General features: G+C 39.4%; 2 protein-coding genes across 2 annotated transcripts; both read left to right on the forward strand.

Annotated features, from left to right (window-relative positions):
* The first annotated feature begins 5,779 nt into the window (after window positions 1-5,779).
* rap2c (RAP2C, member of RAS oncogene family) lies at window positions 5,780-9,747 on the forward strand. The gene is made up of 3 exons (XM_080840330.1): window positions 5,780-7,043; window positions 7,331-7,650; window positions 9,097-9,747. Exons 1-2 carry the CDS (start codon window positions 6,771-6,773, stop codon window positions 7,607-7,609), a joined length of 552 nt encoding a protein of 183 aa, XP_080696456.1. The 5' UTR covers window positions 5,780-6,770; the 3' UTR covers window positions 7,610-7,650; window positions 9,097-9,747.
* A 2,000-nt stretch (window positions 9,748-11,747) lies between these two features.
* Window positions 11,748-13,658, forward strand: LOC308366724 (UDP-N-acetylglucosamine transferase subunit ALG13). Its single transcript, XM_080840461.1, has 4 exons — window positions 11,748-11,896; window positions 12,041-12,203; window positions 12,305-12,443; window positions 12,790-13,658. Exons 1-4 carry the CDS (start codon window positions 11,816-11,818, stop codon window positions 12,899-12,901), a joined length of 495 nt encoding a protein of 164 aa, XP_080696587.1. The 5' UTR covers window positions 11,748-11,815; the 3' UTR covers window positions 12,902-13,658.
* Window positions 13,659-16,179: the final 2,521 nt, after the last annotated feature.

Here is a 16,179-nt window from a genome sequence, read left to right on the forward strand (position 1 = left end):
TGTGGAACCACAAAACAAGAGGTTGATCATCGATGCTAGAGAAGCTAGAATGTACTAAAGCATGTATGTAGAGGTTCCTCACACACATCTGTGACCAGAGAGGTGTGTGAGATGGCAGGACAGAAGCCATCGTGGCTGATGTCAGCGTATAGCCTACAGATCTCCAACCTCTGGGGGATTTATACCTCTGATGCCTATCATTTTTCCAGTTATTAATACCAAAAAAAAAAACACTTAACTGTGCAATTTCTAGTGTGAACAGTATTTATAGCCGGCTCATTTATAAAACTACTTTTAGCTCAGTAGTCTTAGCAGAGCACATGGAAATATTGTTTTAAACAATAAACACGAAAAATGGTTTGGTGTAGGATCAAGCGGACATGTCAGTCATGGCAGTTAATCTCTAGTTACACTGAATCACATGCTTTCTGTGTTCCAGGAAGCTTGATGACTCTGCCTCTTCGGAGGGTTTTCATCGTATTGAACAGGATCTTTGTAAACTGTGATGTTGTGAAAGGTTGTTGGGCTAAAATGGGTTGGTCATAGTAACACAATAACATCCATTTTTCAGTTTGCGTAAGAGTGCTTACACTCATCTCTGGTTAAACACATGGTCAAGTCCCCTGTATCGCTACTAGGTGCTGCCTGTTTTTTGAGATGTATGGTTAGTTGGTTTTGGACGTTTGAAATTAGGTTGATCAAGATTTTCGTTAGTTGTCTGCTCATGGTACTTCATGGGAGGTGTGTTTTTTTTTTTGTCTTTCTTTTTTTCTTTGTTTCATCAACAATAGGTGTCCTTGCTTTCAAGTCACTGAACTCGAAGCACTTGAGCTGTGGGATATTTTAGGAAGCGGATGGGGAAAGTCAGAGGGAGAGAGGTGGACCCAGCATGTGGTCCGCTGAATGGTTTTGCTAACAAAGGTCGACTCCTAGAGTGACATCCAGAAAGGGCCTTATCTGCATGTTTGAATGTGACATTTAGGACAAATGGAATGTCAGATGAGATTGAGAAAGAGGGCACACTGTTGGGAGTAAAGTTGCTTAAACAGCTAGACACTGCATCTCTGTGAGACGGTGGCAATGTTGGGCCTGTGGAACTGGCTTAACTGAGATGTGAACAGAATACTTACACGTCTGTTATTGTGACTGGGAATGAAAAGCTGAGACTAGAGGAAAGGGGCTAGGGCATGTTGTAGTTGATTTGAGGGTTACAAAAGCAAAACCACAGAAAGACAATATACTGTGTCATGATATACTGAGTATCTATGGTAGGTTAAGTGTTTTACAATCATTTTGGTAAATAATGTCAAATTTGTATTATACAAGTTTAACATGTTTTTGTTTTTAAATTACTGTTCAAAATTGAAGTTCAGAAATGCTGTCATTTAAAAACAAATGATTTAATTTCAGTTACTAAAATTCAGTAGCTTATTACTGTGTACATCAAGTTAATTTAGTTGGATCTTAATGTCCTGCCGAGTTGTGGGATTCTTTTCTCTCTCTCTCTCTCTCTTTTACTCTTTCTCTCTCTCAGTGAGAATTATGCCTTCTCCAACTGCTGTCCAGCTGGAAATAACAAAATACTTGATTAAAGAAAAAAATAATGATGTGCCTCGTTCGGGGGGCTTAAAGTTTTAAGTACACTTACCTTTTTAAGAAGTGTGTTCCTTGTACAAGATTCAGTAGTTATCTAGAGAATGATTTAGTGTAAATATTGACAAATAGAAAATGTTTTTTTTTTTGTTTTTCATGTTTTTCCATGTGTTTCTCACAGTGGTATTTTTGTTACATTCTATCTTAATTATAGCCAAGAATCGGTCTGTTTTTAGACAATGAATTGTTAGTGAAATTTATGTAATTTTAAATATTCTTTCACAATCATAAACATTCTCATTGCATGACTGAGATATAACCCAATTCATGAATAGTTTGTGTAGACTATAGAATAAGAGAATCAGAATTAAGAAATATATAAACATAAATATATACTTTGTATGTATACAATGATAGAGTCATTGTTACTTATGATAGTAAGTTTTGTTGCTATGGCAACAAAACTACAACATGGCTACCTTTGTATATCTTAATTGTGATTTTTTTTTCACAATTAAACTGAAATAGTGTACAACGTTAACTTATTCAGAAAGGAAATGTGTAGTCTGGGACTTAGTGATTGAATATTTTGTAAGAAAAAAAAGGTGAAAACATTACTATCCAAAGCCCCTCTGGGGAGATCATATGTTCTATGTTTTGGTTTGGGGTTTTATCATTATTTTTTGTTCTGATGGGGGCGTTGATCTGTTTTCAAAGTGGGAATTTGAGTATGCAGCATCTGAGCATTTGAATCGATGGGGTTGAATCGAGGGGAAAAGAGACTTGTTTCATTTTCCATTAAAGAAATTGAGATGTTTCCACAATAGCAATCACATTAGTAGTCAACAAGATACACTGAGCATATCTCATACCGGGTTCTTGGCCATTTACTGTGGACAGGACCGCTGACAGTTACTGTCAGAGCCTGTTGAGGTCGCCTTTGAATGCATATCCCATTGTCAGGTCTCTTTCTCCCGAGGGTCTGCCCAGTGTGCACCCAGCTGTGCTGGGAGCCAGGGGCACTGGCTCTGAGGCGTCAGTGTACGAATGTGTGATATTCACCTTGATTGCACTTATGTACATAAGTCAAAGTACTCAGAATTTATTTTGATTATACAAAGATATATATAGCAAATTGATATAATTCAACTGACTTTATTGGTCGGAATAACAGGTAAACAGTGGTCATTTTAATAGGCTGTAAAAGAGATGCTGTTCTGGGTTTTGAGGGATTTGTCTTTTGTTCTGTTTGCTATTGCCCTTTTACTGTTCATCAAAGCATGAGGTTTCTCACTGAAAAAAAGGGATGTATGTATACACTTGTGTCAAAAAAGCTTTTAGATTGTCATAGCTTACAACAGAGCATTGCGCAATGTGCCCAAGCTAAATCTTATTCTGAGGGTGGTTTGGAAAATGATTGTAAAACATAGAATTCTTTCAGACTAAGTAGGCCATTACTTGTGTCCACACATCAGAAACCAAAGAGCCACCTGTTACTGTCTCGTTGTATTCTCTGAGGGCGATTCAGTGAAAGGTTTTGTTTATGTGAGAGTAGTGTTTTCACATGTATGCCACACTGAATACCTGTAAATCACAGCCAATGAATGGATTGCTAATCTCGGTCTGCCCCCTGCAGGCTGAAATTGGAACACATATAGTGGGTGCTCAGGATCAGATGACACTGTGGGCTCATTGCGAATAACACACAATCAGTGAACTTGTGTTACAATCTTTTGTACAGGGGGGTTGAATTCCTTTTCACACTTTATTTGATATAAGTTGTTTTTTTTTTTTTTTGGTTTTCATGACAACTCTCCACAAAACAGCAGTTAATGGATTCGCCACCAGATTTCAGCCAACCAATTCAACATCAACAACAGTCACACAAGAACTACACATCCAGACAAAAGGCCCTGCTAGTGCTTAACGTGTACATTTAATGTTTTTCAACTGCTTTGGAAGCCAATACATTTTGTTGCCATGGCACTTGTCCGAGAATTGGAGGAGGGGTTGAGTTTCTGTTGGATGCTAGGTGTCAGTGCACCATTGGGCCATGTAGAAATAGCTCAAAGCCTTTTGTCCGTAGAGCAGCATGGACAGAACGTAGGCCTTGTGTGACCCCCAAAATACATACACAGAAGTACTAGCTTGAACCACTGTGCTAAATAGACGAACTACGCACCACCCTTCAGTAGCCAGTCCTCTTGTGCCTAAGTTTTGAGCAGTGAGTAACAAAAAGTTGTTACTTTTTCACTGCTCTCTTCAGGGCTTACAGTAACACCCAAAAGATTCCCTGCAGAGAAGTGGTCCAGCCAGAAACAGTAGTTTTATAAAATAAAAATAAAAAAAAGAAGAAAATATACAAAAAATATAATTAATGCAGACATTGCCCATCTGTTCATTCAGGTTTTGTCCCTTTAAACGATTCTTTGGGAGTAGCCGTAGCTTGCAGTCAAACTGAACAAAGCTGAGAACGTCCACATTGTCTCTAAGCCATAGATAACAGGCTTCCCTCTCCTCCACTTTAGGACATAGTGAAACTGAATGCTTTTACTCTTACTGTTAAACTGCTTCTACTTTCTATTTAGCTTGTCGTGCTTGTATGTGCTAAACAACTGTGCTTCATGCCAATCTCTTTTGCTATGAATAAGTATATAGATATATGCATACATTACTTCTGATGTTTTTGTTGGACGTTTTAATAAAGCACTTATGGCAGTTTTTCTCCAGCTCGTGTTTTTTTTCCGCAAGCTTAATTTGTTTTAGAATAAATTCATGCATACACTTCACAAAGGGAAAGTTTACAACACTAAATCAGGTTCAAGAATGACAATAGATGGAAGTGGTGTATCATGTGTGAATGTGACTCTTGTATTCTTATCTTGGCCTGGCCTGTGGTGAGTCACTTTGTTCTGATTTGTTTATAAATATCTACTGCACCTCAGCCAAAGTCACTGGACACTAAACTATCTACACTAAACCAACCCACTCAACTCTCTAAGTTACAAGTTACTTTCTACTGAAAAGAAAGGCATTCCAGAGCAAGCACCTAGTATATTGTTTTATTCAGCATGTATCTTCACTTATTTTAACTACATTTCCTGCTCCATTCTTCATTTCATTTCTCCAGCTGATCATTTCCTGTTCATCATCATTCTTCCTTGCTCATGTCTTAAAGACACATTCCAATGCTGAAGTATTTTATTCTGAGTTCAGGGTTTAATATCCTTTGGAGATTTTTTTTGTCAAATGCTGTAAATTAGCATTGACCTTCATACCACTGAGCATGTGTTTGTCAACATGGCGTAAAATCAGAATCATGACGGGTTACCAATATCCAGTAGTTTTTAGAATCATTAATATGTGGTTTTATGTATGTCCACACACCCTACAACATGAAAGCTTGACAGGTAGCCTTACAGCTATGTTTCATGTAGGTATACGACAGGCATCATCAACCCCCAATTTTCAATGAATGTAAGAGCCTTACAATACAGAAAAAGGCATCTCCTTACCATGGAGTGGAATCAACACACCAGTCATTATACTGGAGCATTAGAACGGCCCTTCATGCAGTTGTTTTGGAAACTGAACAACAAAACATTAGCCAAAAGCGATGATTAACATCATGATTGTTGTCGCTGGTGGGGTTTAGATCTAGTGCTGTAATATCCTTCTGATAAGGTACAGGTCATTTGGCTCATCGTGTTTTTCTTACCGCTTACCAGCTAATTACTTCCTCCAATATTTAATGATCAATTAGTTACACTTACCAGCTAATTCCTGAATCAAATATTTAATGATCAATTAAGCAACAATTATTTGGAAAGCAGCCTACAAAGAAATATTCATCGACTTTGGTTAAATAACATTACAAGATTTCATTTAATTCCGACATTGCACTAAAAATCTGAATCTGGGGATGTGATTATTCAGCACACTATACTATAGTATAAATGCTAGAACGCAGACGTAGATACATGATAAGAAAACTGCTCATGAAATCCTAAACCAACTAGTACAAACATCTCATCGTCTTGAACTGTACTACGACCTCGATTTTCGAAGTCCCGCCCAGTTGCAAAGTAAGCCAATGAGAATGGACATACTTTTTTGGAATGACCAATTAACATACAGATCATCAGGCGGTTCCCTCCTTGATTTATGGGCCTGCAACTAAACTTGAAAGTCTGCGGTGGCCCGTTCCGCTCATGAAGGGCCCAAATGCAGCGAAATCTTTGCACAAATATAGTCAGCAGTAGGAGCATTCAAACTACGATGGGATTTGCATGCTGTAGGTCGAGGAATAGTGCTCAAGGAATGTATGCGGGAAGATTACCTCTCTGATCAGCGGTGTTCTGTTCGATGAGACTGGGAGAGGCCGGTTGAAGCAAGGCCGGCGGAGTAGAGGTGTCATTTCAGCTTGAAACAACGTGTTGCTTGTATGATATCGGACTTAAATGTAATCCATTTCGATTAAAGCGTTGGTTAAGGACAGTATTCCTGGAGACTGGTGAAACGTCGAGCATTCTTCAATGCATTTTGGTGACAGTCAGTCATTTTCAAGTTGCTAATGTTACTCGGATAGCTTAAGTGTGATAGCTAGCGAGTTGGCTTACAAGCTATCTGATGTTGTTTTAGGAGCTAACGTTAACTCCTAGCTTCATCCAGATTTGAGGCAACCAAAATGGAAACTGTAGTTAACGAATGGATTCTGATATCATGGCCCCTCAGGATGAATTCAAACCTATAACAAGCTTTGCCACGTGTTGGATTTGTCCTTATTGTGGGGCTTGATGGTCTCAAAGTATAGGCAACGTTTGGAGTTTGTATAAAGATAGCCAGCTAACCTCAGCTAGCTTGCTAGCTAACAAACAAGGTTCGTTAGAGAGAGCATGGATGGGCGTAGCGGGTTCAGCTTTTCGTGTTAGCTAGCTAGCTGTCTGAGGCAAAACGCTAGTAGAAAGCAACCGCCGCTTTTTTTTTACGCACGTTACTGGTATTTTTGTCTTATGTTCAACTTTTTTCATTATTTTGTTGCTGTGCTTGCTTTTGCGGTTACTGTCCACACAACTACCGTGCGTGAAGGGATTTGTAAGGTGTAACGTTAGCCGTTTGATTTATGTAGCTTGTGAACAAACACATATAGGTTGGGTCAGGCACATAGCTACACCCCAATGAAGGAGTATAAAGTGGTTGTGCTGGGCAGTGGTGGCGTCGGCAAGTCCGCGCTAACCGTCCAGTTTGTCACTGGCACATTCATTGAAAAATATGACCCTACCATAGAGGATTTCTATCGGAAAGAGATTGAAGTTGATTCGTCTCCGTCAGTGTTGGAGATTCTGGACACCGCAGGAACCGAGCAGTTTGCATCGATGAGAGACCTGTATATAAAAAACGGCCAAGGCTTTATCCTAGTTTACAGTCTGGTCAACCAACAGTCATTTCAGGTAATACTTTAAGCACTTCTTAGGATGGCGTATACTTGTATTATTTGCCCTCTAGAGAGTTGTTAAAAGTTGACAAGTGTTCTTACATTTCATGTCATAATTGTATGTGTATTGTTTGACTTGGTTGTGTACTAAAACAGGTTGTCAGGTTACTACCAAGGCATGTTCAAAGCTTGAAAAGGCTTTGCCTCCTCAGCTGTGAATTTGGGAATTGGATTGAGTTGAGGAATGTACATGACTTGTATTGACTCTTTGGTACTCTCTGATTTTGCTGTCTGCTACTTCAGGACATCAGACCCATGAGGGACCAGATTGTGAGGGTGAAGCGCTTTGAGAAGGTCCCGCTTATCCTGGTGGGCAATAAAGTGGATCTGGAGTCTGAGCGTGAGGTGGCGGGCTCGGACGGCCGGGCGTTGGCGCAGGAGTGGGGCTGCCCGTTCATCGAGACGTCAGCCAAGAGCAAGACCATGGTGGATGAGCTGTTTGCGGAAATTGTGAGGCAAATGAACTACGCAACACTGCCAGAGAAACAAGAGCAATGCTGCACAGCCTGCGTGGTGCAGTGAAGACGCTGCTCTGTACAACCATACTACCCCCTCCACCCCAGGTAGGCCCACAGTACTGACTGCAGACAGACAAAATGCAAAGAGGCTCCAAGTTTTTTAGCTTATATGGGCCCCTTTCTAGTGAAGAAGTGACAAGTTCTGGAACCTACCCAGTACATGGTGAAATAAAAAGCCTCCTGTTGTTAACCACAGTTTCTTTTTTACGGCTTTACTCGCTCTTCTTAGACAGTTTACCTAATGAAGAGAAAGGGGTATGTGTGCTGGCTAAAATTTGTGAGGAGAGAAACGAGGCTTGGTAGTAGGCGTGGGTCTGCTGGGTTTGTTATCATTAGATCACAGAAAGAATGTGGCGTGAATAATAAAACGGCCGGAGCCCTGGGCCAGAGAAGAAGAAGAAGAAGGGGGGGTGGGCGGGGGGATCTCGGGATAAGAGTTCTCTGTGGTAGAGTTGGGAGATTCCCAGAGACGTAAAGGAAAATATTACAACCTGAATGAAAATTGATGTTCCAAAACAGGAACTAGATATCTACCGTGTTTGAAAGGCCCTTTCGTCACACATTCACATGTATTCTCTGCAGTGGATCCACTGAGTGTGTCAGTGTTGTGGTGTTGTCAATGTTAAGACTTTTTTTTTTTTTTTAAAGACTTTTTGTCTTTTCACTCACATTATCTGAATTGCACTCGTATGCCTTAGTTTTTTACTTTGGTTTGCTAAACAAATATGTATGTTCTCATAAACCTAAAAGTGATTTTAGGGGATGTACTTGTATAAAAGGGTCTGTTTTTGAGTTTAGTCAACCTCACAATAATATGCTCTTCAGTGACACAAAGCACAAAAAGTCCATAGTGTATAGCCTGGGTAACCAATATGTTGCTTTTGGATATTTCAATTCATACGTGTTATATTTCTTGGTCAAAGTCAGTCATTCAGGTCTATCTGAATAGATTTCTCTGTTTCTAATGTAGGAGTCTCACACTCCCTGTAGACATTTGTTTTATTCCAGTATACATGCAAGATGATTTGTACTTTCAAAGTTATTTTACACTAATTTAGCACTTTGCTGGCAATGGTTTCTGATAGTTTGCAGTTCCTTCTCAGTCACACCAGTTGCAGTTACGGAGTAGTCCTTTTAGGATCTCTCAATTGAGAAGGAAATGTCTTTTTGTCCAAAGCAACATACAAGGGAGAGAACAGTCAAGCTAAGGGCAATAAAAACCTGGTGTAACAATAAATACTTCTTTACATAAGAAATAGAAAAGAAAAAAGAAGTGCAGGAATGAACTGCTGAAGTGCGAGTTGAGCACTAGTCAAGGTGCCAGTTAGGAAGGGAGGTGCTCTCTGAAGAGTTGGGTCTTCAAAAGCTTCTTGAAGGTAGAGAGGGACGCCCCTGCTCTGGTAGTACTAGGCAGTTCTTTCAAATCTGATTCTAATTCCAGGGTTTGTCTATTGAAGGCACCTCTAGATAAAATGTCTTTTCTTTTTTCAGACACACCACCTGGCAGGATGCCCCTTGAACCAGGCTGCTTCAATGACGTCAGACCCCATCAGTCCCACCAGCGACACTACGCCTGCACACTCCTGATGCTGGTTGGCTGCTGAGGCCAGTTTTGCCCCAAGGACGGCAACAAAGGGGGCTTGAACTTCTCCAACTCCTTGATAGCCTGACTGTCGAGCACACTCACCTACAAATGCACCGGCCTTTTGGGTGATATGGGAAAGACCTAATAAAACACATAGCAAAGGAAGACCATAGGGGATAGGTGACATGACAGGGCTATTGGTTTTTAGTATTTTTCAAAGGGGGTTGGGCTGATGAGCTATTTAAGCTCATGGCTAAAGCACCCTGTAGGTGCTCAGCCATACATATATATACCCTGTGTTTAAATATTTTAAATTTGGTATATAATTTTAAGTGACAACAGTCTACAGGTTTGACACCTGTGCTATCTGTATTTTTTTACAATGTATGCTTTTTTTTCTCCCTTCTCTTCTTTAATAATCTATTTATTAAATCCTTTAATTATTGTGGTAGCTACTTATTGCCTTTTATTTTGTATTGGTGGTTGTTTTGCTTTTGTGACCGCAGTATGCTTTGTTTCTGAAGTGGAGCATTAACGACGCCTTAAATGATTTCAGTCTTCAATGTTGTCAGTGTGTCTTTATTTCTTCTACAAACACGCAGCTATCATTAAAATACAACTCCTGAGAAGAACTGTGAGTGTCATTAATGACAAGCTGCTTCTTTCCAGACCGTAGTTTACTTTAACGTCTATTGTCAGTTAATAGCTGGACTGAAAAATTGTCTCACTTTCGTAACATGTATATGGTGGTGGAAAGTGGTTATACAGGACTTCAGTTTAGTAGCTGCTCATGCGGAAATGTAGGCCTTTGACTGGATAAACAGGATTTAGGCAGCATTATTTAAGATAACCTTACTTTGACGTAAACGGTTCAGTCCAGTAGGTGGCGATAATGAAACAATGCTCTGCCGATCCTCTACCAACATATATGAAGAGGTTCAGCTGGCGAGAGATGTTCCGTTGAGCTAGACGCAATATGGCGGTGAAAAGTGTCAAAATAAAAATCGGGTTTAAAGTTTTGTTTGAAAATCTGGTTTGGTAAATGTTTCAACGTTTTGCACGGCATGTTCCTATTGTGCTGCTAAATAGTCTAGTTGTATACAATGCTTATTGCATCTGCAAATGTTGTCATTCTTTTTGGCTCGTCTTACCCTGGATAGTTTCCTGTTAGGTAGGCCACACAACATCTACTGGGGTTTAACACCTTGGTATCTACAAAGGCTATTAAAAGCTCAGTATCTATACACAGTATTTTCTAAAACTATCTGTTGACATCTTTACACAACTAAACGCAAATAGTTACAGAGTGCATTTATTGTATTCCCTATTTAAAATATACAGTATACACATACAATATTTATATACACCCATGACAGTTAAATTGTGACTTTTTAACTACACATAAGTAAGCAAGATGGCAGGACTGTCTACATTAAATATAATTGTATTCACATGTAAAAACACAAGGAGGTAATGCTGAAAGATAGAGAAAAAATAATAACTTTGTTGAGGAAGCAAGGCCTGTTTAGTTTAAATCCCAGTCACAGGACTAAACAGAAGGCAAGGATAATAATAGAAACACATACTCTACAAGCGGACACAGATATTGACATGGCTTTTCACAAGCTATTACACATTTCTGTAAAAGAAAAACAACTGAGGCGGCTATGGTATGTACTGTATATAAAAACAGAACCAGATGCTAGAGAACATGCATCTATTAACTATTTTACTCTCCGCATTAATATTAAAGAACACTCTAATTTTATAAGAAACTACAATTTGTGGAACAGCATGACATGAACTGTTTTATAGAATGTGTAAACACAAATGGTAGCAATTTGTTAGACCAATGGCAATAATAATAATGACATAAAAACTTCACAATTACATAGCTACAGTACATAGATAAAAATAGGAAAAGGGAGGCACTACGAAGACTGTAAGTGATAACCGGTTGTTAGTTGTAATGAAGATATTTCAGACAGCATAATCCAACGTCTAGTGTACTAGACAGCAGAACTCAGGACCCACAAGGGAAGCGAGACCATGTTGCTGTATTTTTGCTGTGCAGTGCTGGCTGTCTGCCTGCTACCTACCAAAACGACTCAGGCCTAAATATATATTTCCTTAAAGTACTTGTGCTAAGGATTTCATTTCACCCCCATATCAAGGATGCACACATTGTTGTTTTTTTCTCAGCCACACAATTTAAAGTCCATTGGTAGGTAATGGTGGTAGGTTGTCTTTGCATTTTTATATCTTTCAACTCTCAGTGTCAGGCAGGTGGAATGACTAATTTCCCAGAATTGTCTGGAGAAACAAATCACTTTTGTTTCAAAACACTAGGCTAATGGTTTCTTTTTGTTTCAAAAAGGCACTATTTGTATTTTCCCAGCTCTGTGTACATTTTTAAATAATCAGTTTTTTCGTAGTTGTACAACTGAAAACTAATGAATGCTTTTCAACTTTTATCTTGAAAAAAAAAAAAAACATGGCGGCCATATTGATTTTTTTTTTTTTATTGTCGCTGGCTTCACAATGCTGTCAAGCGTTATTCACAAGAATAGCCTACTAGAAGTATAAATTCTTAACAGGTACCGCTTGTTTTGTTTAAATCGTGCCATGGTGCGCGTGTTCGTAACAGTCGGAACAACTAAATTTGATGAACTGATCGAGAATGTGATTTCCGAGGAAAACGTTAAGGTAAAGAACCTGTGCATCTATAGTAGGCTACTCTGCAAGATAGTTCAAGCTATGTTGGCCTATTTGTCACTGTCATTGCTACACAGTGAAGAAGTTAAAATAGATACGTCCTGAAATTAAACATTTCCTTTTGTTTTCTTTAAGGTTTTAATCGATCGTGGTTACACAGAATTAACCCTTCAAGTTGGTCATGGTTCGCACCTCCCTAGTCCTGAAAGTTGTTCAGGACTGAAGATGAAAGCTTTCCGTTTTAAAGATTCTATATCGGACGACATTAAACAAGCTGATCTCGTTATCAGTCACGCAGGTAATTCGTGACCAGAACTGGTAGGCCCGTTCCTTAGCCAACGTTTTACTGAATGGAATTCCCTACACAAGTGTTTCTCATTAATGTTTTCTGTTTTCAAGGGGCTGGAAGTTGTCTGGAAGCTCTCGGGGCTCAGAAGGCACTCCTTGTCGTTGTTAACGATAAGCTGATGGACAATCACCAACTCGAGCTTGCCAGGCAGTTGCATTCCAATTCACACCTGCTTTACTGCACCTGCAGGTCAGTGATGGCGAAAATAGCAGTAGTTCATAATCAGTCGGGGAGGTCGGGAAATTCTGTTTCTCAGGGCACTTGATTCGAGCTTACTGACACTTTTATTTTACCCATAAGCAGTAGGCTACTTTAAGCGTCTAGTTGTTTAGATGCACATAATTGTTCTGAGGCCCAACCGGAAAATATGACATATTTTAGTCAGAATTATCGGCCAATCGACATTGTTCATTACTTATATATTTGCAGTGCATGCAAATCATACGTGCTATGTCCTAGCCTACTATAATATGAAGACATATGTTGTGTTATTTCTCAACTGTGTGTTTGATTAGTCTTTTGTTTGTTCTCTTAGCACTCTGACTGAAACATTGAAGACCATGGATTTCTCCACACTCACGCCTTTTTTACCTGGTCAGCCACAAAACTTCGCCAAATTCCTGGACAAGGCACTTGGAATTGCGTGATCGAGGTGCAGACCTCAATCAGCAAACTGAATCATTTGCATCCCCGTGGGATGGGATAACTTGGCTTGAGACAGCTGAGTTACAGCCAACTAGTTACAATATGACATGGACTGCTGCGGAAAGTCTTTGGTAACTGGTTGGGCAAAACATGGGTGGCCATATTTTTTTGAGAATTACCGCAGTGAGGCTCTCTGACTGTAACTCATGCCAGGTTTAACTTTCTGACAGTGTCATAGAATGAGCTGCAGCAAAAAAAAAAACGTGGTTAAAGATTGTCACTTTTGGACTTGGGGGTGTTTAACTGATTGTTCATTTGTTCATCCATATAAAGTTTTTCATTCCTCAATTCTATCCTTGTTTCCGTTCCTGAGAAAGCCATGAAGGGATGGGAGGAGGATGAGGGAATCATGGACAAACGTACATGAGAAAGAAAATGTGCTCGCTCATACGTATACAGCTTTTAGACAATTACAGACTTAAAATATGGCATATTTAAAAGAGAGACATTCCAATCATTTTAAACAAACACAGCCAGGTAATAAATGAAATTCGGTCCTTTAAGTTCTTGTGGGAATGGTAGATGTTTTTGGACTAGCATACCCATAAAATCTGTTAGAATTCACCAGTAGATGGATAATTCCCCTTTTACCAACCCCAGTCACTTAACATACTGTGATATTTGCAGTTCACATGTTGTGAAGAGGTCATTTTTTCACTGTGCCATGTTGCTTGAAAATTAAATTTGTGTTGATTTGAATGATCATTTATTTCCATCCATTAAGTATACAGTCCCGCTCAGCAGTATTGGCACCCCTAGTGAATATGAGCAAACAGGGTATGAAAAAATATGTCTGTGCTGTTTATCCTTTTGGTGTTTCACTCAAAATATTCACAAAAATCTTACCTTTACATTGAAGTTAAATTATTGTAAGAGAAAACGGTTGAGATTAAATACATATTTTTTACAAAAACATGTGCACCACTATTATTGGCACCCGTAGAAAAATCTTATAATTGAAATCTAACTGAAGTTTATTTCCAGTCATGTTTTACATTTTTAAGTTCACCTGTTTAATTATGAACTCTTAAGAGGTTAACCATGACTTCCTGTTCCACTGATGTACAAATATGAGATGACACAGGCCAAATTCCAATAGTCATTCATCACAATGGGAAAGACCCAAGAACACTGACGATGTGCAATAAAAAGTTGTTGAGCTGCACAAATCAAGAAATGGACACAAGAAAATCTCGTCCCAGTTGAAAATACCCATTTCCACTATCATGGAAATAATAAAGAAGTTTAAAGCGTCAGGTGACGACGTGTGTGTACATTGACCCCACGCACCGTGAGGAGGATGGTTCAACTGGCAAAATAATCTCCAAGGATCACAGCTGGAGAATTGCAGACATTAGTTGAGTCTTGGGGTTAGAAAGTCTCCAAAACTACCATCAGACGCCACCTACATCACCACAGGTTGTTTTGAAGGGTTGCCAGAAAAAAGCCTCTGCTGTCAATCAACAACAAACTAGAGTGCCTACAGTTTGCCAAATGGAAGTCAGACTTTCAATGGGACTGAGTTAAATGGTCAGATGAGACCAAAATAAAGCTTTTTGGCAAAAACAACAAAGGTGAGTTTGGCGTAGACAGAAAGATAAATACAGAAAAGCACCCCATACCTACTGTGAAGTATGGTGGCCGATCTTTGATGTTGTGGGGCTGTTTTTCTTCCAAAGGCCCTGGACATCTTGTTAGGATACATGGTATCATGGACTCGATCAAATACCAGCAGATATTAAATGACAACTTAACAGCCCCCTCTAGTAAGCTTAAAATGGGCCATGGTTGGACCTTCCAGCAGGACAATGATCCGAAGCATACCTCAAAATCAACACAAAAATGGTTCACCGGCCGCAGAATAAAGGTTTTGCCATGGCCATCACAGTCTCCCGACCTAAACCCCAAAGAAAATCTGTGGGATGAGCTGAAGCCGAGTCTACAAGCGTTGACCTCAGAATCTGAAGGATCTGGAGAGATACTGTATGTAAGAATGGTGTCAGATCACGTGCCATGTGTTCACCAACCTTATCAGGCATTATAGGAGAAGACTCAGAGCTGTTATCTTGGCAAAGGGAGGCTGCACAAAACATTTAATTAAGGGGTGCCAATACCTGTGCACACATGTTTTGAAGAATAATATTTATTTAATGTAAAAAAAAAAAACTTTTTCTCTCAATTATTTTACCTCAATGAAAAGGTAAGATTTTTATGAATATTTTGAGTGGAAGACCAAGAGGATAAACAGCAAAGACATATTTTTTTCATAGCCTGTTTGCTCATATTCACTAGGGGTGCCAATACTGCTGAGCGGGACTGTACATTTTCACACCACAGCTTATTTTTAACTGTAGCTTAGTAAATGTGAGGGAACAGGAGGGCAATATATATATTATAGCAAGGCATACATCAGACAGTCTAATTAAAAATACTTCCATGTAGAATTCTTCCATAAGCTGCTCTGTTTCCTCAAATATGTCCTCATTACCGTCTCCTCGGGAATGCCTTTGAAGAATTGAGACATCCTTAATGATGTCTGACTTTGAAGGCATGAAAAGATTAACGAGAAAACCATCACTAAATCTTAGAACCACAGGAGTGCATCAAACTTGCCTTCACACCAATGACCTTGACAAGGCAGACAGATCTCTCTTAAGTACAGGACTATTTAAGGTCTATTTATAAAGGTGTGGCTATACATACTTTACGGCTCAAGCACACACTCACAAACATTTTGTATTTGTGTCAGGCGTCAAGCCTTCCATTTTCAGGGAAGCAACCTAGAGCTCTGCATTTCCTTCCTGTGCGCTTCTTCGTTAGAAGGGGTTGTTATAGTTAAGAAAGACTAAGGCCCAATCTCAATTCTTCCCCTTGCCCCTTATCTTCCCCCTTACCCTTGAAGTTGCGCGTTCATGTGAGAGCTAGTGGTGTCTCAATACCCAATTTGATCAAGATTAAGGGATAAGATTGAGTGCTATATGGCCATTGGAGTCAAGATAATCCGAGACCTTACTTGCTCCTCCAAGGGCTATCCCAGTGAGGAATATTTCCTCACTGTGAGGAATATTTTACATGAATAAAGCTATCTACACAACTTTTTATATGTTTATAATGACTCTGTTTGATCTGAAATGTGCTACACGAACGATGCAGAGTATTGTAGGTCTTAACTGAAACTTTCCACCACTTCATTGGATTATATGGTAGCTTGCTAGCTAGA

The sequence above is a fragment of the Sprattus sprattus genome, assembly GCF_963457725.1.
Source record: "Sprattus sprattus genome assembly, chromosome: 6".
NCBI lineage: Eukaryota > Metazoa > Chordata > Actinopteri > Clupeiformes > Clupeidae > Sprattus > Sprattus sprattus.